We start from the raw sequence: 27,517 nt of genomic DNA on the forward strand, positions 1-27,517 counted from the left end.
TCAAAGTAAAGAATGCGTAACTGAAAATATAGCTACTAAATAAAAGAATGATGGCTTAAAAAAAAGAAAGGAAGAAAGAAAGAAAGAAAGAAAGAAAGAAAGAACATTATCATTCGAGGAAAATGGCCTGAGATTAAAAAGTCAGAAAAAGATGGGATCATATTTTAAGGTAAAGGTATATGTATCTTTATCTGAAAAAAGTGTCCACTGTCTCTGCATAATCTGGTATCAGCCTTCTTTTAACCCATTCTATCCAGTAATATGTGTACATTCAGTGAGTAAACACAATCTGAGTACCTTTGCTTATGAATGTGATTCTTAATCATCATCATTACATTGGAATGGCTCATTAAGAAAAATCTCGTACCTGGCTTGAAGAGTCTGAATAACTAAGTCCAATTTAGTCCTACCTGAAGGCAAAGGAATTGACCAGGAGCTAATGAGATGTTTTATCTAACCTTAATATTCCTAAAATTCTATTTATTTATTTATTTTTTAAAGATTTTATATATTTATTCATGAGAAACACACACACACACACACACACACACACACAGAGGCAGGGACACAGGCAGAGGGAGAAGCAGGCTCCATGCGGGGAGCCCGATGTGGGACTCGATCCGGGCGCTCCAGAATCACACCCGGGCTGAAGGTGGCGCTAAACCGCTGAGCCACCTGGGCTGCCCGTAAATTCTATTTAAATAGAAATATGAACTTAGTTTTCATAAGTCAATAGTGCAGTCCTTCCTATAAAAATGAGAAGTGAAGCCAGGGAGATGCCAATCTGAGTTATATTATGATATTTCTGCAGAAGTAGAATCCATGACAGAAGTGTAAAATTTAGGCATTCTAATCTCATCCAAAGGAACTTGACTGATACAATGTTTTTAACAAGTTGTCAGTATGGACTGATAAAGTATCATAGGGAAGCAGCATAGTAGAATGTTTATGAGCCTGGAATCTGTGTTCAAATTCTGACTTCTCCATTTACTAGCTACTCAACCTTGGATAAGTCACTTAACCTCCATGGACTACAGTTTCTCTTCCGTAAAATGAAGATATTAATAGTATACCTGCATTGCAGTTATTGTGAAGATGAAATCAGTTAATGTGTACATATAAATCACTTAAAATAGTGCCTGCCATATAGTATACTTTACTAAGTATACTTAACTTTAACTTCATATAAGTTAAATATTATTATGTAGATCCATATGGAGTTTGAACCACCTTTGGGGATTATAATACTCCTCAGTATCCTTCATATTTCTCAGGAGTGAATTGGGCTAGTGATGGAAAGTGGGAAGGTCAAAAAGACTAAGTAAGAGAAAGGTAAATGAAGAGGTAAATCTAGTATTCTCTGAATGTAAATGAAACTCAAGATCCATTAGTGTGGTAACAAAAAAATTCAGTAATTTGTGAAAATTTTAAAAGGTTTTAAAAGTATCTTTCATATTAATTTTTTTAAGTTTAAATACATAGTAGGTAGAATCTGGAAACAGCAGGCTTATAAATATTATTTCTCCACGTGAAATTATATACCTAAATGTGATTGTTTGCAGATGACATCCAGATTCGATTTTATGAAGAGGAGGAAAATGGTGGGATCTGGGAAGGATTTGGGGATTTTTCCCCCACAGATGTTCATAGACAAGTAAGTGGATTATGGTGATGGTGATGATTTTTCATTTTCTGTCCTGTTGAAGTTCAGTGCTTAATTTCCATGTACAAAAAAAGAAAAAAAATCATAAATATTTTTTTAATTTGCATAAAAGGATACTATTTTTAAGACTCTTGTTTTCCAGAAAAGTTATCTACCACAGAATTATGAACAAGGCCTTAGACCACTGGCTCTGAGACCTTGTCAAGACATTTCATTTGGGTGTCTGATCACCTAACCATTAGGCAATGGCCCTTGGATCCTTTATTGGAACTATTTTAAGTATTTGCATTAGTCTGTTCAGACTGCCATAACAAAATGCCATCGACTGGGTGTATTAAGCAACAGAAATTTATTTCGTCACAGTTCTGGAGGCTAGAAGTCCCAGATCAAGGCCCAACAGGGTCGGTTCCTGGTGAGAGCTTTTTTCTCCTGGCATGCAGACAGCCACCTTCTGGCTGTGTCCCCACATGGCAGAGAGAAGAGAGTAAGTAAGCTCTTGGTGTCTCTTCCTATAAGAACACTAAAATCTTGTCCAGTCACAACCCTACCCTCATGACCTCATTTAACCTTAATTACTTCCATAAAAGCTCTTTCTCCAAATATAGCCACACTAAGGGTTAGGGCTTCAGCATATGAATTTTGAGGGGACACAGCTGGTGCATTAAGTGTTCATCAGAGTCATTATGATGAGACCTCCTAATGAGATGTTCTAATGAAAAGCATTGAAAGGAAGAGTCTGCTACTTGAGGCTGATATCCTCATAATCAATCAAGAGTTCCCAGTGACAACTGAGTATATGAGTAAGAAATGAAAATGCTGTATCCCATCTTAATCACTCTGAGAGATTGAGAAATACTGTTTTCACTCCCCAAAGTTGGAAGCAATCCAAATGTACATCAGGAAGTGGCCAGTTAAATAATGGTGTATTGTGTGACGGAGTATTATGCACTTATTAAAGAGAATGAGTAATCTATGAACTAATACGGAAAAAATCTCAGAAGTATAACATTAAAAATTTTTAAAGATATAAAACAAAGTGGATATAAAAAAGATAGAATGTTCATGTTTGCATATGCATAAAGAAACTTTGGGAGAATACAAAAGGAATTAATAAGGTGTCGTGTTTCCCTCTGGGAGCAGGCTCACAGTAGGAATTGCCTGGATTGGAGTGCTAGGGTTGGCAAGGAGAATTTTCAGTGAATGCCATTGTGTCACAATGTATGAGTATAGAATTCTGGGTTTGTAACTTTCTCTAGGTTGCTGTATTTTTTAGTAAATATGTCTAAACATTGGGCATAAAGAATACATTTAATGAGTAGCATTGCTGGGGGAAAAAAGTGGGCCTACCCCAACATTTGGATCTTTGTATCCTGCAGTTTGCCATTGTCTTCAAAACGCCAAAGTATAAAGATGTCAACATCACAAAACCAGCCTCTGTGTTTGTCCAGCTTCGGAGGAAATCTGATTTGGAAACTAGTGAACCCAAACCTTTTCTCTACTACCCTGAAATCAAAGGTAACTTGGTTGCTTTCATACTTGTATTCCATACTTGTGCTTGTTCCCATTAAAGGACAAAGCTGATTAGAAAAGATCTGTTGGCCACTTCCTTTGAATGACTTCCTAGGAATTGGCCCCTGGACCCATGGTACTTATTTTTAGGGAAGAGAGAAGTGATATACTATTTTGGGGTTCATGGAATTAAGTGCAGCCTTTCAAAACAATGCTATTTTTTTTTTTTACCAAACTTGTATGAGATTTAGATATTTGAGAATTGGTCTTTGAATCTGAGAGTCTGTCATTTATTGAGGATCTTAGGGTTCAGGCAGCTGAGTTGGAATGATAGCTTCCTATTCAGGAGAATCAGCCATTCCATCAACTGGCCTCAGGCAATAGAACAGGAGACTCAGCCACCATGCAGTGTGGAACCATAAAAATGAATGAAGCACCAATCTTTTCCTCACAAAAGATACCCCAAGAAGGGGAAAGAAGAAAGAATAGTCTCCTTGCATAGTTATAATGTGAATTATGATTTTGATAAGCTCCAAAGAGAAACATCCACAAACACATATGAGAATGCTGAGGACTGTTGATTTGAAAGAAGCCATGAAGAAGTTAGTTTCTTCAAGGTCCTTCAGCCTGGGTGGGGGTAAGGGGGGCCAGTGTATTTCAGTAGTTGTGTGAGAAACAAGGAAGGAAAAGGGTTTCCTGGGCTTAGGGGACTAGAGGAGCTAAACAATTAGTGTTTGTTCAGAAAGAAGTGAGCCTTGTGAGCACCAGAATGGACCACTGAAGGCCAGGGCCAGGCTCAGAAGTACTGTGATTGGCAGCTGAAGAGCTCTGATTGACTCTGGAGAGGGTAATGACCAGGCCTGTTTGGATTTGGAATGTTGGCCCTGACTTCCTTCTGTGGACACTGAGACCATCTGAGCAGCAGATAAGGAGTACATGTCCAACAGACAAGTCCAAAGAGTAATGCAAGAGTCCACGTGATAAATGGTGAGGTTCATAAAGATATTAGTGCAAAGAATGAAAGGAGAAGGTGGTGTCAAGAAGACCCAGATGCTGGTTGAGGTAGGAGGTGAAGGAAAAATTGGGGAATCATAGATGGTTTGAGGAATCCCAGCCTAGGACAATTGTTATGTGGTTGAATTGATGAAACAATCAAAGGAGCAAAAAAGTAGGTTTGAGTGGGCAAAGAAGGACCTCAATTTAAAATATGTTGCATTTTAGGTTCCTCTGGCAAATTCCTAACAAGCCAATCAAAAGATAGGACTGGAAATCCAGAGGGCAGGGTGGGAAATTCAACATTGAGAATCCTCTCAGAATGAGTGTGATAGAATCCTAAATGAGATAATTGTTCAAAGATATTTCTTAACCTAGATCCAGTGACTCCCAAGGAGGGGCGGGGGTCTTTAAAGTTAAGAAATGGACTTTGATATAATCAGCTTTCTTTATAATCCTATTTTGTATTTTACATATACAACTATGATTCTGAGAAGAGATCCATAGACTTTGCAGGACTGAAAAAGGAGTCCTAGCACAAACAAAATCAGAAATCCCTGGATTAGAGGGAGGTCACAGGGGGAGGTCAATGAAATGATTATTACAGGGCACATCCTGACTGGCATCTGAAGCCACAAAGGTGCCATAGTGATGATCCACAAGGGTGTTGGATCCTGTGATAAAAACATGTGATGTGTATTCCTTGAAGAAAGGTGCTTTTCCTAGAATTTGTGTTGTGGCAGAAGCATTTAGAAGATAATTCCATGAGTTCTTGTTTCTTTTCAGAGGTTATGACCTGTCCACTGATGGACCCAATTGATAGTGCATTCCATTACCATGGTGTGAAAACATTGTCAACAGAAGAGCCTTTTTTTCCCCCATCCACATAAAATTTCATGCAAAATCCCAGGACATTTGCCTGATGGCCTCTGGTTAAAGTGGAAGTGGGGAGCCAACCCATTCAGCCTTCCCAGAAGCCCATCTACCCTTATTTCTCCACCCAGCAACAGCCTGAGGTCTTCCAGATGCTGCAGATGAAAATCACTGCTTTCAATTAAACACTCTTCTTTAATAGATACAGAAGAGAAATATGGCTAATTTGGGGGGACTTTCTGAGGGAAAGAATAGATTTCTTCTCCTAAAATATGTCTTAACATAATGTCAGTTCTTAACACAGAGGATTATATTTTAAAAGGATACCAAGATTATCTACATATGTATGAGCCTAGAAACTTACAAAGCTGAGCTTGGTTTCTAGGCTGCTTGTCTACCTTTTCCAGTAGTATCTGTTCATCAAAAGAGTAAGATGCAGCAGGGGCATGTTCAGACATTCATCCGTAATCGGATTTATCAGATGCTGGGGTTAAAGAATGGGGTCTCCTGAAAGTTCAAAATCCCCACATGCATGCTTCAAACACTTTCAGACTGTCATTGACTAAAAGCTCCATGTAATACAAACAAATAAGAAGAACCATCTGGAAAAATAAAGAGTTAGAAGTTGAGCTCCACAGAAAGAATGGCCAAAATACATTGTGATAAGTTGTGTGAGACTAGAAATGTTTTATTGAAGGTAACAAATTACCTTAGTCAGTAAAACTGTCTGGATTATAAAATCCCAAAATGAAATAATCACAAAGAGCAATTATCACACTAGGCATATGACTGGTCAGAAAAGTAGCAGGCCATTTAATATAAGAGTGAGTGTATGAAAGTGAATCCAAACTATACAACCCAGGGAATCATTGTATACATTTTTTAAGAAGTTATTAGACACACCTTCCACTGCTCCAGCACCTGCAGTCCCTCCCTATGTCGTTACCTAATTTTGTATTATTCATCATTTTTATCAATATGTAAAATTGTCTTATCTATTAATTTATATATCTATTGTCTTCTTCCATCTCCAATAGGAAAAATTTTCTTTAAGTCACAGATTTGGTCTTTCATGTTCATTGCTGCATTTCCAACATCTAGAACAAAATAAATCATATATATATATATTTATTTTTTTTTTAAGTAGGCTCTACGCCCATGTGGGGCTTGAATTTACGATGCTGAGATCAAGAGATGTGTGTGTGCTCTACTGACTGATCCAGCCAGGCACCCCTTAATATATGTCATATGGTAGATGCTGAGATATATCTGAAAGCTGACTTATTTTTTTAAGGTTTTTATTTTAATTACAGTAGTTAACATGCAGTGTAATATTAGTTTCAGGTGTACAATGTAGTGATTCAACACTTCCATACATCACGCAGTGCTCATCACAGCAAGTGCTCTCCTTAATCCCCATCACCTATTTCATCATCACCCCAACATACCTCCCCTCTGGTAACCATAAGTTTGTTCTCTGTAATTAAAAGTCTGTTTCTTGATTTATTTCTCTCTCTCTTTACTTTTTCTTTGCTTGTTTGTTTTGTTAAATTCCACATGAGTGAAATCATATAATCGTATATTTGTCTCTCTCTGACTGACTTACATCGTATAGCATAATGTTCTCTAGCTCCATCCATGTTGTTACAGAAGGCAAGGTTTCATTCTTATTTATGGCTGAATAATATTCCATTTTATATATGTGTGTATTATCACACTCACACACACACACACACACACACACACACACACACCATCTTTATCCATTCAGTAATCAATGGACACTTGGACTGCTTCCATATCCTGGCTCTTGTAAATATGAAAGGTGACTTATTGATGGACTGACCAAGTTGCCATCCTCATCCAAAAGGCTAGTAACTTCTTGGGTGCATCAAGGAGGACATCAAGCAAAGAAATATAACATATTCCTTTTTATTTTATAGCCAGCCCAGAACTCTGCACCTTGTATGGTTATTGACATTATACCTCATACAAACTTCATGAAGATGGTTGGGTTCAGGGAAGACAATTAAAATAATAAGAGAGGGATGATTGAAAAGGGAAGAAGAGAGTTGAGGAACTGCTGTGTGTAAGCAAAAAAGACCATGTGATTTTTCAGTCTGAAAAGACAAAGATTCAGAAGAAATGTAATCATAATATTTAAATTACGAAAGGAATGCAGACATCTTTACTAGAATACTTAGAACCTGGAAATGAGAATGAAGTCCTTTTAAGGCATACACATAGCAAAAAGGGGTAAAAACTAAAAGTGCATCTAGGTAATAGTTTGTGAACTAAACTATTATCATAATCACCAGTTATTAAAAGAAACAGAGGAACCCCTTGGTGGCTCAGTGAGTTAGGTGTCCGACTCTTGGTTGTGATTCAGGTGGTGATCTTGCGATCATGGGATCAAGCCCCACATGGGGCACTACACTGGGGACGGAGTCGGCGTCAGATTCTCTCTCCATCTCCCTCCTGCTTACCTTCTCTATCTTTTAAGTAAATGAATAAAAACTTTAAAGTGAGGGGTGGACATGGTGTGGGGGGAGGAAAGCAGAGATATTTTGGGGCATTTCCCAAAGAATGGCAGCCTAATATAATGGAAAGCTGACTAGACTTTGGATCTGATCCTTACCATGCCCTGACCTCTGACAAGTCCCTTAATCATCCTAGCTTCTATTTCCTCTTCTGTAAAAGGAGGGCTTATAGTAGGTGACCACTTTGGTCCCTTCTAGAATAGATTGATGTTTCATAGTACAACCCATGGTGCCACTGTCAAAGGCAGACCACAAAGATAAATGAATACAATGGGAAAATGTCCATGGTCACTTCTGGGGAAATTTAGACTGCAGATTCTTTTATTTAAACACTTGTGAGAATGAAATTTTCTGTATCAGTTTCTTGACATTGAAATCTTTTTTTTTTTTTAGAACAAATAATTTTTATTTTTTTTTAAACAAATACACCAAAGAATTATGCAATGCTGCCAGCATTGGAAGCAATCCTGGGCCACAAGTCTGCACACTCCTTTGCGACTGGTCCTGTAATAGCAGAACCTTTTCATTTCACCTTTATTATTTACTATGACCCCCGCGTTATCCTCAAAATAGAGAAACACACCATCTTTTCTCCGGTATGATTTTCGTTGTCGAATCACCACTGCTGGATGTACCTTCTTCCTGAGCTGTGGTTTGCCTTTCTTCACTGTGGCCATCACCATGTCCCCCACACCAGCAGCAGGAAGTCTGTTCAAGCGTCCCTTAATCCCCTTCACAGAGATAATATACAGATTTTTGGCTCCTGTGTTGTCAGCACAATTGATGACGGCTCCTACCGGAAGACCCAGGGAAATCCGGAATTTTGCACCGGAGGACCCACCACGTCCTCGCTTCGACATCTTGAACACCCTTGACATTGAAATCTTAATGAATATAGGATAGTTGGTATTTTTTAAGTCGACTCAAAAATTCCCATTTTATAGTGAACATCTGTTTTCTAAGTCCAAAGGAGTAAGCAGCAAATACCAAATGCTTTGCTAGAAAGTATGTCAGTAGGTAACATTTATCCCTGAAGATGAATGAAGTTGTCTGCTTCCCTCTTGTATTTCATATTTCTAATGAACTAATATTCTATGTGAGATCAACAGTTTATAGGATGAGTAATAAGTATGACTATTAGTTGGTTATAGTCAATGGATGGAAAATTTTATAAATCAGTCCAAAACCTTTGATAAGGACATTTAAAGTTTCTCCACTTTGAGGCCAACCCTTTCTAGTGGAAGCACTTTCTCTTCAAGTTGACCCACATTGGCTTTCTTCCTAACACGTCTGGATACAATCCATTTTTAAACGATTATTTTATGGGTGTTTCTCTGTATCCTACTTTTCCATGCTTCAGTCTTCCAGCTGCACTGAGGTGACTGTGAGGTAATCAGTAGGAGAAATCTCTTGAGCCCTGAGATGACTGGAACAATCACAGATTTAGAAGTAAATGAAGATCTTTCTGAACATAAACAATGGCCAGAATCAACATTGAAGAATCAGAAATAGGACAATTATTAGGTATCAGCCTGCAGGTTGAAAAAAAAGAACACCACGTTGGCTATTTATTTAAACAAAAAACTTCCATCACCCTTTTAGCCCAAAAGAGAAAAGGGAGTAAAAAAAAAAAAAAAAAAGATATGGTAGGAAGATCAGAAAAGAGAAAGAAACAGAAACAGAAAGAAGAAACAAGAACACAATAATGGACCACAAAGGCAGTGGGGCTGGTGAGAACAACAGATAGTGAAAAGCAAAAGAAAAACAGCAACTACAGGAATGAGGGACAACAGTCTAGCTAGTGTCGAGACCTGGATAGTCAAAAATCTCAGAGAGCATCACTGTATTTTAGTCATGTAGTGGTCTTAGACTTTCCTGGAGTCTCATCAGTCACCAGTGACTACCAGTCCCTCTTTCATTGTATTTCTGGGGTTTGCCCACTTGTATTGTCATGGTGTTGCCCAGTAAGGAACAACCCCCATCTCTTTAGTCTGTGCTGTCTCTGCCTCTCACTTTGACTCTTTATTTTGTCCTATGCACCAGTGACAGAGGAGGCTTCCTAAAATACCACCCAGTACACATCATCCCCTAGTTCAGAAACACACCGTGGCTCTCCTGCTTGTAAATCTCTTAGTTTACAATCCAGAAGCTCTACAGTGTGGTCTTGATCAGCCCCATTTCTCAGGCATTTTTCATGCTAAACTTTCTCTTCAGCTGGACCGATCCACTGCAGCTTCAGAAGCACACAGCTTGCATCTATCCTTCATTATTTTCCCTCTAGATCTCATTTCCAGAAAATCCTCCCAATGCCCTCCCCTGATACAGAGTTGATTCTGGGAAGCCTTACCTGAATTTTCTAGCCCACAGAGACTTTCCTAAAAGTCCCTCTTTAAACTCCTGGAAAAATTGATGTGCGCCATCAATTAAGCATACATAGCATTATGGTGCTATCTCTCCAAGTCTTTCCTCCACAACCTTAAAATATTGGAGGGTTCTTGACAGCAAAGACATTATTTCTACTTCTCTTTCTCCCTAGCACTTAGCTCATGTAGATGCATTATAAATGTTGGTTGGTAATCGTGTGTGTATGACCAAATGAAAATGCTCAATATTGTTTTTCTTATTCCGGTAGCTTCAGTATCTTAACCTTTGAAGGGAAATCTAGTCTTTCACTATTTTGAATGACATTGTGGACTTCAGAAACTGTTGTGGAGAGGATTTGGGTGTGTACTGTTCTGTGGTCTCTCTGAGGCAGGTTCTTAGTCTTCAAATCCATTGGAATAAATATAATGCTTCTTGAAATTTGGCATCTCTTCCTCCTTGGGTAATTTCTGTTTCCCTTTAAGATGTTTAAAAATACCATCAGAATCAATATTCTTTCTGTGGCTAGTAGTGGAATGGAATCAGTCTTTTCTCCTCTGGTTTCTCTTCCTTTAAATACAGATAAAGAGGAAGTGCAGAGGAAACGGCAGAAGCTCATGCCTAATTTCTCAGATAGTTTCGGTGGTGGTAGTGGAGCAGGAGCTGGAGGCGGAGGCATGTTTGGCAGCGGTGGTGGAGGAGGCGGTGCTGGAAGTACGGGTCCAGGTATGAATTAAAGCTGCTCTTTCTAGAGCTTTTCACATTGGAGAAGGTAGAATTTTCCTTTCCTAGATTTCCCAAACCATCTGCAGGTTGAGCGGCTGTGACATATTAAATTAACTAAAATTTCCCAACAGAGAAATGCATGTTCATTTTGCAGTACATAGATAACACCAAAAACTCTAAGAGGAAAGAAAAGTCACTCAAAGCTGGTTATCTAAAGAATATGTCTGTTAACATTTTGGCATATTTCTCCTTTCTTCCCTTCCATACTGTCTTGGTTTTCTTTGGAAACATTGGAAGGGTTTCGTATTATATATACTACATTGTAGAAAGTCTGAAGATACAGAAAATCTGGTTATTGAAGGGTAACTTCTCAATTTTTTTCTGTGCAAACATTATACTATGTATTTTTTGCATTTTCATGAGCACAGCTGCAATCCTCAAAATAGATAGTGTTTAGCCTATTTACCTATATTATTTATTATCAACAAATCATGATTGTGTATATAGAATCATATATGCTGCTTTTCCCCTAATGGGTTAACCTAGGCATTTCCCCCATGGCAATATAAATTTTATGTAAGCATAATATTTTAAGCACCATTTCATCAAGTGAACATGCCATAGTATTACTTACTTGAATGTGTTTCCTGTTTTTTACTGGTTTTTTACTGAACTCCTTTGTCCATATTGCTGTTCTTTTATTCCAGATTGTTTTTGTAAATTAGATTCTTTGAAGTAAAATTACAGTGTCAGAGAGTATGACATCTAATACTAGCTGCTTCCGCAAAGAGTTTTAAGTACGAGTTTATGCTTCCACCAAAAATGCCTGAGAATGAACAATGTGGTCATGTTTCCTTGGAGGAGTCAGTATTTTTTCTGTATTTTGTTTGGTTCAGTTTTTCCCGCCAGAAGTTATTTCAAGGTCCTCTGTGTCAGCAAGTCTAAGTATGGTTGGTGACCACTCACCATTAGCCTCTCCTTTCCACACAGAGTGGGAGTCTTTCTCCAGCATGAACTCCATGCTGCCCCAAGCCTGGGCATGCTGCCCCAAGTCTGGGTATTGTCTGAATTGCCAAAATGTAAATTTGGTCAGAGTGGAATTCTGATCATCCCATGATCCCTCATAATGTGTCTTACTAACTCTCAACGGAAGCACTGTGTCCAGCACGCTGCCTTTCCACACCAAAGCCTGTGCTCACCTTAGGGAAAGACACCAAGCTTTGTTAAGTCTTTGTAAAACACAAACAAAACAAAACAAAACAAAAAAAACTAACTTACTAAACATCATGAGATTTTAATCATTTTGGTTGCCATTTCAGGGTATGGTTTCCCTCACTATGGATTTCCTACATATGGTGGAATTACTTTCCATCCTGGAACCACTAAATCTAATGCCGGGATGAAACATGGTAAGTAATATAGTTTTTTTTTAATTTTTTAAAGATTTTACTTATTTATAATGATAGACACACAGAGAGAGACAGAGACAGAGACATAGGCAGAGAGAGAAGCAGACTCCATGCAGGAGCGGGACTCAATCCCGGGACTCCAGGATCACACCCTGGGCCGAAGGAGGACACTCAACTGCTGAGCCACCCAGGCATCCTTGGTTTGTTTGTTTGTTTGTTTGTTTTAATAGTGAGAATAGAATAAAAAAATTAATGCCAAAAAGTTTTTTATCATTACCTATCACAACATTGCCATCTTGAAAAAAAAAATGATAAAGGTAAATAAACTAAAAAGATACTTTTCCAAAAAATATGATTTGCTGTGGCAAGTGTAAATTCTGTTCCCAATGCTATGTTTATACTTACATATTTACTTTGTAAGTGGCATGAACTGGGAGAAGAGAAGTACTTTAAAAGGGGACATGTAGGGGATCCCTGGGTGGCTTAGCAGTTTAGCGCCTGCCTTTGGCCCAGGGTGCGATCCTGGAGTCCTGGGATCGAGTCCTGCGTCAGGCTCCTGGCATGGAACCTGCTTCTCCCTCCTCCTGTGTCTCTGCCTCTCTCTCTCTCTCTCTATGTCTATCATAAATTAAATAAATAAATAAATAAATCTTTTTAAAAAGGGACCAAAAAATAAAATAAAATAAAATAAAATAAAATAAAATAAAATAAAAAGGGACATGTAAACTTGGCCATTCAAACATAAAAAGGTAGCCAAACTTACCTTTTCTTTCCCTTTTTTTTTTCCTCAAATACTATACTTTTGAAGACACTTTGAGTTTTATAAAATAGTCTTTCCCATCAAATGCATCCCCTAATTTGCAGTAGTCACACTGTGGGTTCATAGTTTATATAACATGTCCATTCTAGTGTATCCATTGAAGAAGTAACACAATAGAGCCTTCCCGGGTATGGAATGCTGGTTTCATGTCAGGTGCTTCTACATTTTTTGACTGTAAACTTCATGATTGCTCTGTAAGGAAAATAGTAGTGTCTCCCATTTTACAGAGGACACTGAGGTTCAGAAATGTTCAGTCATTCACTGAAGGCACATATCTGTTATCGGCAGAACCAGGATTTGAGCCAGTTGTGCCCACAAAACTTAGGTGTTCTCATAATACCTGTCAGATGACATGGTCGGACTGAAAGGAGCATAGAAATGGCACACCAAGTAGCTGCCACGCTGAAGAATGTGACTTGATAGCATGTCTTAACAACTTGCTTGGTTAATTAGCATCAGGAAAAAAGTAATTCCTCTGCTTTTATTTAAACTTTAAAAATTCCACTTCTCTGGGATGTCTAGGTGGCTCAGTCAGTTAAGCATCTGACTCGACTTCAACTCAGGGTCATGGGTTCAGGCCCACATGCATTGATTAAAAGAAAAAATCCACTTCCCTGTAATTCACAAAAGAGCTGTATTTCATTTTTTCTCCTTCACAAATAATCAAAATGAAATGGAAGTTTTTAGAAATATAAACAAAAATTTTTCAAGATCTTAAAGGCTCTTATCACTAGAAAAAAATTCTGTAACTACACATGTTAACTGATGTTAACTAGAATTATTGTGATCATTTGACAATACATAAAAATATCAAATCATTATACTGTATAATATACTATATATAATCTATACTATATATATATAAAATACCTGAATGAATATAATGTTATATGTCAGTTATATACCTCAGTAAAAATGTGTCTTTTAGAAGTGAGAGTTTAAAATACCTTCAAAACAAGTGGTGTTTGATTTGACGTGGTTTTTTTTTAAGATTTTACTTATTTATTTGAGAGAGACAGCATGAGCAAGGGGAGAGACAGAGGGAGAGGGAGAAGGAAACTCCCCAGTGAGCAGGGAGCCCGACCTAGGGCTCAATCCCAGGACCCTGGAATCATGACCTGTGCCAAAGGCAGATGCCTAACCAACTGAGCCACCCAGGCACCCCTGATTTGACTATTTTAAAAGGAATTTTAAATTTCTGTTTTTTGGGATGCCTGGGTGGCTCAGCGGTTAAGCACCTGCCTTCAGCCCAGGGCGTGATCCTGGAGTCCCGGGATCGGGTCCATGTGGGACTCCCTGCATGGAGCCTGCTACTCCCTCTGCCTATGTTTCTGCCTCTCTCTGTGTGTGTCTCTCATGAATAAATAAATAAAATCTTTTTTAAAAATTAGTTTTTCTTTTCCCTTTTCAGTAAACTTACCTCCCATCTTTATCTGACAATTGAAACAGCAAATTATAACTTAATAGATTTTACTGAGAAGAAACTGATGTTTCTGTTTTTATCTTAGGAACCATAGACACCCCATCTAACAATGATACTGAAGGTTGTGGCAAGAATGTGGACAGAGAGGCAGTAAACCTCTCTGGGAAAGTAACTGAACCCACAGAACAAGATAAGGAGTCCAGCATGGGGGTTGATGAGGTTACTCTGACATATACAGTGGGAATAAAAGAAGAGAATTCTAGGTTTCAAGGTAAGTGAGCACACACACGATTACATTGTACTGACTGGTGAGAAGCTGGGTTGGTTCGAAGTGTGGAAACTATTGCCAGAGAACAAGTCTATTTTCTGTTAATCTAAAAATGATATATCAATATGTACTTCAACATGCTCTTCAGACTTCTGTAGCTTTTGAAAAGCATGTGTCCGATTATTTATTCACACTGATATTTCTGTTTTCCCTGTGTTTTCTCCAAATATAAAGTACTGAAGTTTGCATATTCATTCTTCCATCATAATTATACAGTTTCGGGGTATCGTGAGAGATAATCCAGTTCATTTCTGTCATAGATAATAGAGAAAAGTTTTCATGACTTTAATAATCTCCTCTCTCTAGACTATAGCTTGACTGTCATACTGAATAGAACTTTGCCTAGAAATAAGAAAATTTCCTCTTACCCTGAGGCCCTCTTTGAACAATTAGGATTGAGAGGGACCATCCACTCCGCATATTTTGAACCAGTGCTCATTAGAGAAAAGAGAAGGGAAAGATAGCAAATATTTTGACTCGTTCTCTACCACATATTTTTTTTTCTTTTAACACCACCTTAAAAATGTACAAAGCACGGTTAGGTGGGGGATCATAGAAAAACAGGCCACCCATGGTTTTGGCCTGCAGGAGTCAATTTGCCTTCCTCTCACCTTCAGGAAGCAAACTTCACAAGAATACCAATGGCTTATGGAAAGTCTGTCTGTGGCATAAACTGTGTTTTTGACACTTTGCCTAACGAGAGAGTTGTTTAAGACTCCAGTGGAGGATTATTTCATCATGAGATTGATTATTTACAGTATAGTAATTGAATCAACAGTTTTCAGAGGTTGAGTGTTCCCCCTAGGATAACAGATATTTCTAAATGTCTTTCCCCTAACAAACCACAGACAGATTTTTCACATCAGCCTCTATATTTGTCAGTAAGCCAATGTCCAATTGTGCTTTTTCTAGTGAACACAATCCAGAAGTACTGAAAGGAGCATTTGCAACTAAAATGATGTGTGTCGAGGTGTCAGAACTTGATGCTGATGGTTTTGACCTCAAGCATGCCATACCTGTAGAGCAAGTATAGGAAACTCAACTGTGATTGTGGTCATTGCCTTGCAGATAACCTCTTTCTAGAGAAGGCTATGCAGCTTGCCAAGCGGCATGCCAATGCCCTTTTTGACTATGCGGTGACAGGAGATGTGAAAATGCTGCTGGCTGTCCAGCGCCATCTCACTGCAGTGCAGGATGAGAATGGGGACAGGTAAGTCACTTGTAAACAAAGGCTGTTTTAGTGGAAGGAAGAGAAAATCATTGTGTGCTTACTGGCTGGAGACAAAATAATCGTTTAAAGGTACTGGGCCAATAACTGGAAAACTATCATGGACAAGAATGTGTCAGTAAGGTTGACTCCATAATTTGCTGCTCCTGTCCTGTGGCTCCCACCTGTTGGGTTCTAGAATAGCTAGTTCTCATCTAAGAGTCCATCATTCTGAGCAAGAAAACTACAATGTGTGTGGGGAATGGTACTTTTTCAGAAACCTTGCCTTTTTTATTGGGATAAATTTGGAATAAAATTTAATAAATATTTACTGGATTAATAACATTTGTTTTATTTACTGAAATGGCATAATAGTAAACTTTGATCCAGCCAGATCCCTAAAGCACTCATTATCCCAACTGCATATTTATAATGGTAGGATATTCAAGAAAAAGCCCAATAAAGACAGCACAGCAACAACAAAACAATTAAGAGGCAACTGTCATTCTTTCCCAGTTACTATTTCCTTCCCTATTGCCTCTGTTAGTGGTAACCAGTCTGTGACTGGATGGGGCTCCTGCGACTGCTCTGACTCATGCGGCAGTCGGCCAGCATTCCAATCACCATGCGTCCGTTTCTGCTGTTACTGAGCTTATATTTGCAAAGCACCTGGCTTCTTTCTAAAACAGTTCTCTCGGCCCTTTCATGGAGACTTCTAAAATGATCTCAAAAGCCTGTGAGAATAACAAGAGACAACAGCCCTCAGATTGAAGTCAAGTGCCTTATCTAAAAACTTTCCTAAAATAGTGTCAACACTGAGAAATCCTTTTCTGCAGAGGAGCTCTTGAGTGCTATGTTTTAAACCTCGGTTTAAAAACTGAATCAAACGCTTTAGGAAAGTGCCAACCTCAGGGTTTCAAACGAAGACCTTTGTTCTCATCCTTGCAGCGTAACCAAGGATGTGGTATAACCACTGGCCCTGTTATACAGTATGAGAGGAACCAGTAGAGCCTTCTTTGTGTAATGCTGTGAACAGCAGAATGTTTTTACAGGGTTAAAGAATCCAATTAGCATTCAATAGCATGTAACCACAAGAGAAAGCAGCGAGTTAACCGAGACAGAACTGACAGCATTTCAAGCGACATTTTTAGGGGCCTGCGGAATGGAGGAACCAAAGAAAGATGAGCGCTTGTAGAAGTTAGCCAGAGACTGCTGATAGACTGGGGGGGGGGGAGTTGTGAAAAAGATACACAGTGTGGGCATTCAAGGGGGTGCACCGAGGGGAAGGTGCAGGCACCTCTAAGGACACATGTGGAGGGACCCAGGAGGTGATCTTCCCTGCCCAGGCTGAATGTGAATAGGATCCCCTCCTCAGACCACAGATGGACTCCCATGAGCAGGCTCTTAGGGTTGGCCACAGCTAAAGGACAGAGAGGGGAGACCAAGGAGGAACCCTCACATGAATGCTGTTGGTCCTCACACCTCAGGTATCTTGTTTTCATTGAACTTGTCACGCTCAGCTAATAATCTGGATCCTGAGGCCATTAGTCATCACAGAAAAAATACAAAAAAGAAAGAGAAGAGAACTTCTGGTATTGGGGAAATTCCCAGGAGGGGGTGAGGATTTATGGGGGAGGGGAATGTACCTCTGTTAGGAACTGCTGAGCTGCGCCTGGAAATTTTTTGCTGTTTTGAAGTATGACCTTTTTCTTGGTATATGTGCATCATGTCTGCGTCAGACTTCAGGCCCTATTTAGAAGTCTTCCTCCAGCCTCATATTTCAAGAGACAGGAGTGAAACCTCGACATCATTCAGCTACTCTCTCTAGTACTGAAGTCACAGGGTCGGTTTTTTCGGCCCTCTTGCACCGTTATTCCTCACCCCCCCCCACTCCTCCCCCCGCCCCAGATGCACTTGCTTTTGCTAAGAAAGAGGCCTGCGAAACATGACACCCTGTATTTTTCAGTTGGAGAAAGTCTAGCCTGTGCCTTTGAATCCCAGACAGCCTGCCTCCGTGCTATGCTTTGAGTATACTGTGCATCACCATCTGCCCATTCTTTGGAGTATTCACTATCTCGGGTGTCCCTCTGTAGCTCTACAGAGCAGTGCCCGGGTACCCCTTCAGCAGGATGGTCTAAGGGATGAAGAGATGGCTTTGGAGCCACATGAGCCTGAGCTTGACTCCCAGCTTCACCACTCAGTAGTTACATGACCTGGTTTGAGTTCTGTTAGACCTACAAGTCCCAGTTTCACCAGCTGAAAAATGAGGATATAATGTTACCTACCTCGTAGGGCTTCTTGTCATGATCAATAAAGCCATATATGTCAACAACTTAGCAGGGTCTGGTAAATAGAAACTAAACCCATAGCAGCCACATTTTATTGTTGTTACTATTGAGTCATTTCAAAGTAATTTTAATAGTAAGGGGTTTTTTTTGTTAATTAAAAAATTGTGTCCCTAGGAGTAATGCTTGACACCTGCCAATATTTTCGACCTCTTTAACCTAAGCCCCTTGGCTCATTCTATCACCTTTATCTTAGTGCCTAACTTGTGTGCCAGGGCTGTAGGGCCAACCCAGGGAGGACCAGCCCTGAGATCCCAGGCCAGAGAGGGAGAAAGACAGATAGAAAACTGTAGTTGCATAACCAAGCAGTAAACTTGAGGGGGGACTGTGTGCTCTGCCTGAGAAGTTTGGGGAGGAGGGAAGGTTTGAACTGGAATCTGAAGGATGAAGTAGGCACTATCCAGGCAGAGAAGAGAAGCAAAACCATTCCAGGCGGAGGGAATATTTGCAAGGGAAAAATAAAATCACATTGTTCCTTCAGAAGTTTACCTCAAGAGTCTTATCCCAGTAGTTAAAACCCTAACTCCATCCCTCCTGGGATCTGGGAAGATCTCTGAAAAGCCACCACACTGTATTTTGGAGGAGGCTAGAAGGCTAGGTGAAGGCAACTACACTTTCCTGAACAGTTCCAAGTGCCAGGCATTTTACATACATCATCTCTATGTCAAGGGAAGCCAGGAAAAAGCTAGAGGAGAAAATGTCGTGAACACTCCCAGGGAGGCAGAGTTGGGATTTGAACTTAGGTGTCTCTACCTCGAGGCCCAGGTACCTTTACACCTCATGGGGTCAAACCAGTATGCCCCCAGAGGTGAGGCAGGCAAGGTTAATGAGTGTAGCTGCCTGGCTAGGCAGTAGAACATTCCTGCCTCAGATTTAAGACATTTGAGATTCAAGACATCTGGGGGCCAAATACAATGAAGTGTGAGACCCAGGTACAGTTTGCAGGTCTGATCCTTTCTGGGGAATTTTTTTTTCCACTAACCTTTAGTTGATTGTTGCCATTCTGTTTCTGTTCCAGTGTCTTACACTTAGCGATCATCCATCTTCATGCTCAACTTGTGAGGGATCTACTAGAAGTCACATCTGGTTTGATTTCTGACGACATTATCAATATGAGGAATGATCTCTACCAGGTAAGCAGACATATCAACTAAGAAAAATCCACAGTTTGTACGTGCTCACATGTGTTTATGTGTTATTTCTAATAATGTGAACAGTAACAAAAATACAGTGCATCTCTTTGTAGGTTATATCCTAAAAGCCCATTACTTGGGAATACTATTTATTATTTATGATTTAGGATCCTTTAACCTGTGAGTATAATAGAAATCACTCAGTGAAATTCAACATGCTGCTGGAAGGAAAAGCAAGGTTTTAACATTAGAAATCTGTCAAAGAGGGCAGCCCAGATGGCACAGCAGTTTAGCGCTGCCTTAGGCCCAGGGCGTGATCCTGGAGACCTGAGATGGAGTCCCATGTCGGGCTCCCTGCATGGAGCCTGCTTCCCCCTCTGCCTGTGTCTCTGCCTCTCTCTCTCTCTTTCTCTCATGAATAAATAAATAAAATATTTTTTAAAAATCTGTCAAAGAGTTGATCCATTTTCTTTTTTTTCTTTTTCAAATTTACTTTATTCTTTTTATTATAGTGAGTGTACTCCTTAATCCTCCTCCCCTATTTCTTTGAAGGTTCTCTCCTCCCCCTGTAACCATCAATTTGTTCTCTGTAGTTAAGGGTCTGTTTTTTCATTTGTCTTTTTTTTCCCTTTGCTCATTTGTTTTGTTTCTTAAATTCCACATATGAGTGAAGCCTTATGGTATTTGTCTTTCTCTACTGCCTTATTTCACTTAGCATAATACCCCCTAGATCCATCTACTCATTGCAAATGGGAAGATTTCATTCTATTTTATGGCTGAGTAATATTCCACTGTGTGTGTGTGTGTGTGTGTATCACTTCTTCTTTGTCCATTCCTCTGTCAGTAGACATTTGGGCTATTTTCCTAGTTTGGCTGTTGTCAGTAATGCTGCTATAAACATCAGCATGCATGTATCCCTTTGAATTAGTGCTTTTGTATTTTGGGGTGGGTGCAATTACTGAGTAATAGGGTAGTTCTATTTTTTTTAACTTCTTGAGGACCTTCCATACTGTTTTCCATAATGTCTGCACCAGTTTGCATTCCCACCAACAGTGCACAAGGGTTCCTTTTTCTCCACATCCTCGCCAATACTTTTTTCTTGTGTTTTTTATTTTAGCCATTCTGACAGGTTGTGAGGTGATATCTCACTGCAGGCTTTATTAGTATTTCCCTGATGATGAGTGATGTTATCTTTTTTTTCACTGAAATATAATTGACAGGTAACATTCTATTAGTTTAAGGTGTACAGTGACTCGATATTTGTATATACTGTAAAATGATCACCAAAATAAGTTTACTTGTCATCCATCACCACCTATAGTTACAGATTTTTTTTTTTTGTAATAGAACTTTTAAGATCTACTGTCTTAGAAACTTTCAAATAAGCAATACAGGAGAACCTACAGTAAATATGCCACATCTGTCAAGAAAAATACAATTGAAAAAATCAAGTTTGGAAAACCAAGAGTTTTGAGGCTGCAACACATTTTGACAACATCTGAATTAAGTGTATATCAAATAAAGGGTGCTGAAATCAGAACACAGAAAAGTAAACAGATTGGTTAAGGAGAGAGTGTCTTTCAAAAACAGAAAGCTCAGGGATCCCTGGGTGGCGCAGCGGTTTGGCGCCTGCCTTTGGCCCAGGGCGCGATCCTGGAGACCCGGGATCAAATCCCATGTCGGGCTCCCGGTGCATGGAGCCTGCTTCTCCTCCCTCTGCCTGTGTCTCTGCCTCTCTCTCTGTGACTATCATAAATAAAATAGAATAAAATTCTTTAAAAAAAAAAAAAAAAACAGAAAGCTCAAATCGAGGAAAGCAGGGAACACCAAAGTTTTGCACAGATCAGGTTCGAGCAGGAATTCAGTGGGTTCAAAAGCAACTTGAGGAACCGTGCTACAGAGAACTTGTCTTCAGACGTAATAGAGAAAAGGTAGCTGGGACCAGGGAGGCTGCCTGATGGGCACATGCAGACTTCAGGTGAGAAAAGCAGATAGGAGACTGAAATTGCCACTTGACAGAACCAAAGCCTGGCTGCTGGTGTTGGGAGCCTGAGACTTGGTCCAGCCACTCTGGCCAAGGGGCGTGCTACCTCCAGGGCTGCTCTGTCTCTCGCCCCGGGGAACTCTCCCCTCCAAGCTACCTTCACCTCCACCCACCTGGCTGTGGTGCCAGGCTCCTGGTCTCACTCCTTATCACCTTTCCCATTTTCTCCTTCCCTTCAGTCCACCCAAAGTGACTTCCCAGCCCTCCTTGGCCTCGGCGGTGGGCTTAGATCCCTGGTCCAAGCATACCCGTTACTCTAAAAATGTTGATAATCATCTGCAATTAACTGCACAGGAAAGGCACCTGTTCCAGTTCTCAGTTGTTAAGGCAGGTAGTGTGAATCATTTTGATCTCCTCGAAGCAGAACTGAAATGTTTACGTATAGCTCTCAGATTTTGTTTAAGTTTTTATGTATTTATTCATGAGAGACACATAGAGGGAGGCAGAGACATAGGCAGAGGGAGAAGCAGAGTCCTTGCGGGGAGCCCGATGCGGGACTTGATCCCAGGACCCTGGGATCATGACCTGAGCTGAAGGCAGACGCTTAACCCCTGAGCCACCCAGGTGCCCCTCTCACTAGATTTTTAAGTGTGAATAGGTGTTTCCTGATAAGGGAAAGATGTTTTTGCCATTTGATATAAGTCTTTAAGCTCCTCCCCTGGCAGTAGTGCCTAATGTCAGAAGAAGAATGAAGTCGGGGATTCTTCACTGACTCATAATATAAAGTAATGAGGGTGAAGTCTAATTTTAGGTAGACATTTAAAGAATGTCTTCAAATTTTCATACCATGTTGAGGGTTGTTGGTATTTAGAGAGTCATCTGGCCCTTAAAGCTCCATTCTCTCAGGCTTTATAGGACTGATTGTTCCTCTCAAACCATCACAAGCATGCGAATAAAACGGGACGCTGTCTTTCTTGGTCCTCCTCTCAAAGACTGCTCAACTTCACTGCCTGTAGGTCAGATTCAAGGAATTACTTGTTTTTCTGTTTATAAATAGGCCCTGCAAAGGACACCGCACAAGAGGATTAGTAGTTGTGATTTATTATGTGCTAACCTCCTTCCTGTATCATTGGTTACATATATTGAGACTCTCTGGTGTGCTAGACACAAAAATCTCAAAACCACCACCTTTGACACTTCCTGCCTTCTGATTTGGGGCCTCTCAGGAGAACACAGATCCATTTCCCCCCAACTTACCGCGCTCATTCATGGACGAGGATCCTGCTAATGCCTTCTAGGTCTCAAACTTATACCTCATGGCAACTCTGATTTGAGAACTAGACAAGGCTAAAATGTGGACTTGTTTATCTTTGTAAAGGTTCTCCTGTTATCTGTTCTCAACAGAAAAATGACACAGTTCTCTAAGTAATTTGGATTATTTGGCAATTGTCTTAGACAACCTCCTGAAATACCAGTCACTAATCTTAGTACATTCTGGTGGCCATCTGTCATGAGCAGATCTCTCTCCCCACCCACTCTCTGGAGATACACTCAAAATAATCCCAGTGCGTAGAGTTAGGGTTCTTCTGGAACTATTTCTGAAATCTGTTGCCGTCAAACCCTCTCTCTTCCTCCACCCTGTGCCATAGATCACCACTCCAGTGTGTTCGATATGGATTGTTTTATCTGCATGTCTTCCTATATAACATTAATGAGGGCTTCCGTGCACGTGGATTTTTTCTTTTATGTTTTTGGTTTTTAAAAATATAACATATGTTCATAGTTCTTTAAATCATACATAAGGGTATACACTGGAAAATCAAAAATTGCCCTCCCTGGCAGTATACAAGTCCCCCAAACCCACTCCCAAGTATAACTATTGCATTTGTAAATATGTTTCCAGAGACTGGCAACATAAACATACACACTTGAAATACAGAGATATTTTGGTTATACTCTCAGATACAAACCACACTATATGATTGTAGTCCTGGGGTTAAAGACCTAATGCCTGAAATTTTGTAGAAAACCTTTGGTGGGTCTGTGGGAGAAAACTTTAAAAAAAAAAAAAAAAAAAAAGCTCTTACTCATGGTAACAGAAATTATATAACGTGAAGAGAATCATGTTAAAACTAGAGATAATTACTAATTTCTGAATGGTATAATAGTTTATAATTTTAGATCTTCTTTTCTACGATCTCATTCTCTTCTAGACTTTTTCCATCTCCCCAAATAGCATTTCAGATAAATGAATGCAACCTTTTACATATATATTTTTGAGAGGAAAGCTCTTCGCTACAGTATCTAAACTTTTGGAGACATCATTCTCTTTAAAGCTGGGGTATAAAAGAAAAAAAAGAAAAAGAGAGAGGGCTGCCTGGGTGGCTCAGTGGTTGAGTGTCTGCCTTTGGCTCAGATTTTAATCCTGGGACCCTGGGATGAGCCCCGCATCAGGCAATCTGCTCATCCGGGAGTCTTCTCTCTCTCCCTCTGCCTGCCACTCCCCTGCTTGTGCTCTCTCTCTCTGTCAAATGAATAAATAAAATCTTAAAAAAAAAAAAAAAAGGAGAGTATGGAAATTTGGCCAAAAGCCTGTCTTATTTCTGCTGTATGCAATTAACTGAGCACAAGCCGCAGGAGCATCTTTCAGCACCTCCTGTGTTGTGATCTTCCTACACCAGCCAGGGCATTGACGACTTATCCTGTTGTCACTGCTGTGGCCAGCAATCGCTGACTGAGAGAGAAAGTTTAGGCAAGTTGTCACTAGACAGGCTGGATTTCACAAACTCCTGTGCAATACAATGATCTATATAAAAATATATCGCTATTCTCTGTCAGTGACCTCAGTTCTTTGAAAGATCCTTTCATGATTGTGTTTGTCTTGTTCATTTTGAAAACACTCAGTTTGCAAAACATCTCATTTGCATTCGCCGAGGCACTGCTTTCTGGGCAGAGTAATCAGATGGACTATTTATGCACCTGTTAGGTGTCAGCAATTCAGTATGTTCATCTGAGCCCTCTTAGTGAGATGGTTCTGTGGCCCTGGTTATAATATTTAGAATCCTTTGATAACCTGTTATAAAATGGGGGTGCCCACAGTGGCATGCTGATTATTTTGAACTGGAGCCACTTGGGAAGCAGCCAGTGCAGGGATGCTCAGACCCTCCTCTGACTCCCTGAAAGCAGGAAACACCTCTCCCACACGAAAGGTACCCTCCTTGTACTGGGAAGTAGAACACATCCCTCTCACCAGCGATAGGAACTTTAACGTTGAAAAAGCTATAGAAGTAAAAACCTTGTTAATTTTTTACTAATCTATCTCAGCCCAAATTCTGCTTAAATTTCTTTACTAATTAAAGCTTGCAGGGACTCCTGGGTGGTTCAACGGTTGAGCATCCGCCTTCAGCTCAGGGTGTGATCCTGGGTCCAGGGATCAAGTCCCACGTCGGGTTCCCTGCATGGAGCCTGCTTCTCCCTCTGCCTGTGTCTCTGCCTCTCTCTCTGTCTCTCTCATGAATAAGTAAATAAAATCTTTTTTAAAAAATGGGGGTGCCATTATTCTATTGATTGGTCTCCTCATGGAGCCAGTCCATAGGAAAATACTTTTTTAATTCAGCAAACTCATTTTCTATGTCAAAATAGAATGACAGCACTTTTGTTAATTGGTTTCTATTGAGTAGTTCATTTCAACTTCTTTAGTAAAACTATAGTCTTGCTTTGATCTGTTAATATACAGAATTAGCAGCTGAAGATAGATTCCTGCTAGAAATTTAAGAAAGCTAAATTTATTAATAGAAGAATTAACATATCAACAGTCAGCAGGCAATACTGAGAAACAAGAAAGTTATTAAGAATTGTAATATAGGGGCACCTGGGTGGCTCAGTCCAGTTAAGTGTCTGCCTTGGGCTCAGGTCATGATCCCAGCATCCTGGGGTAGAGCTCCCCATTGGGCTCCCAGCTCAGTGGGAAGTCTGCTTCTTCCTCTGCCTTTCACATCCGCTCATGCTCTTTCTCTGGCTCTCTGGCACGTGCTCTCTCTCTCTCTCTCTCTCTCTCTCTCAAATAAATATCTCTCTCTCTCTCAAATAAATAAATAAAATTTTAAAAGAATTGCAAACATAAAAAAAATCTTAATTATCCCATGGCTCAGTATCAGTTCAGCATACATACTTTAGCACGGGTTATGCAAAGGTGAGGAGTTGGCAACGGGAAATGGCCCTGAAGTATGATGCCACCTACTGCAGTGGCAGCTACCAAGCCCATAGGTTCAAGCCCAGGCATTTGAAGTGTTTGCCACTGACCAGTGTCTCTCCTAACCCTTCTTTACTTCCCAGACGCCCTTGCACTTGGCAGTGATCACCAAGCAGGAGGCTGTGGTGGACGACTTGCTGAGGGCCGGGGCCGACCTGAGCCTTCTGGACCGCTTGGGTAACTCTGTTTTGCACCTAGCTGCCAAAGAAGGACAAGATAAGATTCTCAGTATTTTACTCAAGCACAAAAAGGCAGCACTACTTATGGACCACCCTAACGGGGAAGGTAAGAGACAATCAGGCATCATGCAATAATAACCTTCTTTCTCTGCTTTCTAAACAATTTGTAGCTACTTGATAAATGTGTGTTATTTGATTTACACCCAGAAATGCTTCCCTTAGTCACCTGGAGTTTGTAATCTCTCGTGAGAATTTCTGTTGCTCGCTATAACTAATGTCTTTAAGATGATTTGGAACAGTTAGTAGGGGGAAAAGGCAGAGGACTGAGCCAACGCTGGTCTTGGAGTGTAGAAAGCATCATTTATCCAGAGAATGTTTATTTGCTTTCACTGTCTCCTGAGAGCACATAAGGAGACTGTGGCTTTACGTGCAGAACAGCAGACTCACAGTGCCTTTTTAGGGTCTCCGGAGGGAAGACCCTAGATGTGCCATAACTCGACAGCATTCCCTCCCTAGGGCCCGGTTGTGTCATCTTGTGAGCAGCCTTCCAGCTCCATGACTGTCTCTGTGCTTGGGCCGCAGGTCTAAACGCCATTCACATAGCCGTGATGAGCAACAGCATGCCGTGTCTGCTGCTGCTGGTGGCCGCCGGGGCCGACGTCAATGCCCAGGAGCGGAAGTCGGGGCGCACAGCGCTGCACCTGGCCGTGGAGCACGACAACATCTCCCTGGCTGGCTGCCTGCTCCTGGAGGTGAAGGACGCCCCTATTTGCCTTTGCAGTAAATTCCCGAGGAGGGGAGTTAAGGATGATCAGTAACAGCCTTTCTTCCTACAGTCACCTCTATTCCATATCTACTCAGGGCTTCAGAGTAGTCGGCTTTGGGCGGTCCTCACACCATCGGCCCCAGGTCTCTAATTGGGGGTTTCTCCAATGGCAGAGCTTGCCCCACATAGCACCCTGGGTAGTACTAAGACCTTTTATATGACCTACACATCATGCCAACAGGAGAAGGTGGGGACTACAGGGTGAGAGAACCTTCCACTAACTCTTTCCTGTGGACTGGATTTTAGGGTGATGCCCATGTAGACAGTACGACCTACGATGGAACTACGCCCCTGCACATAGCAGCCGGGAGAGGGTCCACCAGGCTGGCAGCTCTTCTCAAAGCAGCAGGTAAGGCATCCTGGTGGTTAGTGATGGAAAATACTATGAGGAATGCAAACGAAACTCCACTAGAGTAGCCAAGTCTCCCTCTTTAAGCCGTGGAGCTACTGCTGAAAGGCAGGAGTAAATAAAAATCACACTTCCACAGACGTAATGGAGCTGTTGGAACTCGCAATCCTGGCCTTGGTCCTGATGGTCATGTCAGTCTGTACTCTCTGATTCATGTGTTTTGGATGTTGGTTGTTTAGGTTGATTCTCATGTCAGGAGAGCTTCTTAAAGCTGAATTAGATTCCTTAAAGAACTCTGGGCAGGGGATCCCTGGATGGCTCAGCAGTTTACTGCCTGCCTTCAGCCGCGGGCATGGTCCTGGAGTCCCAGGATCGAGTCCCGTATCGGGGCTCCCTGCATGGAGGCTGCTTCTCCCTCTGCCTGTGTCTCTGCCTCTGTGTGTGTGTGTGTGTGTGTGTGTGTGTGTGTGTGTGATGGGTAAATAAATAAAAATCTTAAAAAAAAAGAACTCTGGGCAGTACCAGCCTCAGATCATGTCAGAAGTCTCCAGGAAAAAAAAGTTGATTGGTATAAGACATAATTTTAAAATTTTCTTC

At 40.7% G+C, this 27,517-nt stretch overlaps 1 protein-coding gene and 1 pseudogene across 2 annotated transcripts in view; one reads left to right on the forward strand and one right to left on the reverse strand.

The window, feature by feature from the left end:
- NFKB1 (nuclear factor kappa B subunit 1) overlaps positions 1-27,517 on the forward strand; it is a 119,311-nt gene that overhangs the window by 83,086 nt on the left and 8,708 nt on the right. For both annotated transcript variants that reach the window (XM_041757962.1, XM_041757963.1), the window contains 10 exons: positions 1,563-1,654; positions 3,040-3,178; positions 10,522-10,665; positions 11,985-12,074; positions 14,403-14,588; positions 15,714-15,855; positions 19,216-19,330; positions 25,650-25,851; positions 26,328-26,497; positions 26,818-26,920. In XM_041757962.1, the coding sequence (XP_041613896.1) occupies positions 1,563-1,654; positions 3,040-3,178; positions 10,522-10,665; positions 11,985-12,074; positions 14,403-14,588; positions 15,714-15,855; positions 19,216-19,330; positions 25,650-25,851; positions 26,328-26,497; positions 26,818-26,920 (1,383 nt within the window). The remainder of the gene's footprint in view (positions 1-1,562; positions 1,655-3,039; positions 3,179-10,521; positions 10,666-11,984; positions 12,075-14,402; positions 14,589-15,713; positions 15,856-19,215; positions 19,331-25,649; positions 25,852-26,327; positions 26,498-26,817; positions 26,921-27,517) is intronic.
- Positions 8,000-8,464, reverse strand: LOC121492783 (annotated as a pseudogene).

Source organism: Vulpes lagopus, chromosome 6 (assembly GCF_018345385.1).
Source record: "Vulpes lagopus strain Blue_001 chromosome 6, ASM1834538v1, whole genome shotgun sequence".
NCBI lineage: Eukaryota > Metazoa > Chordata > Mammalia > Carnivora > Canidae > Vulpes > Vulpes lagopus.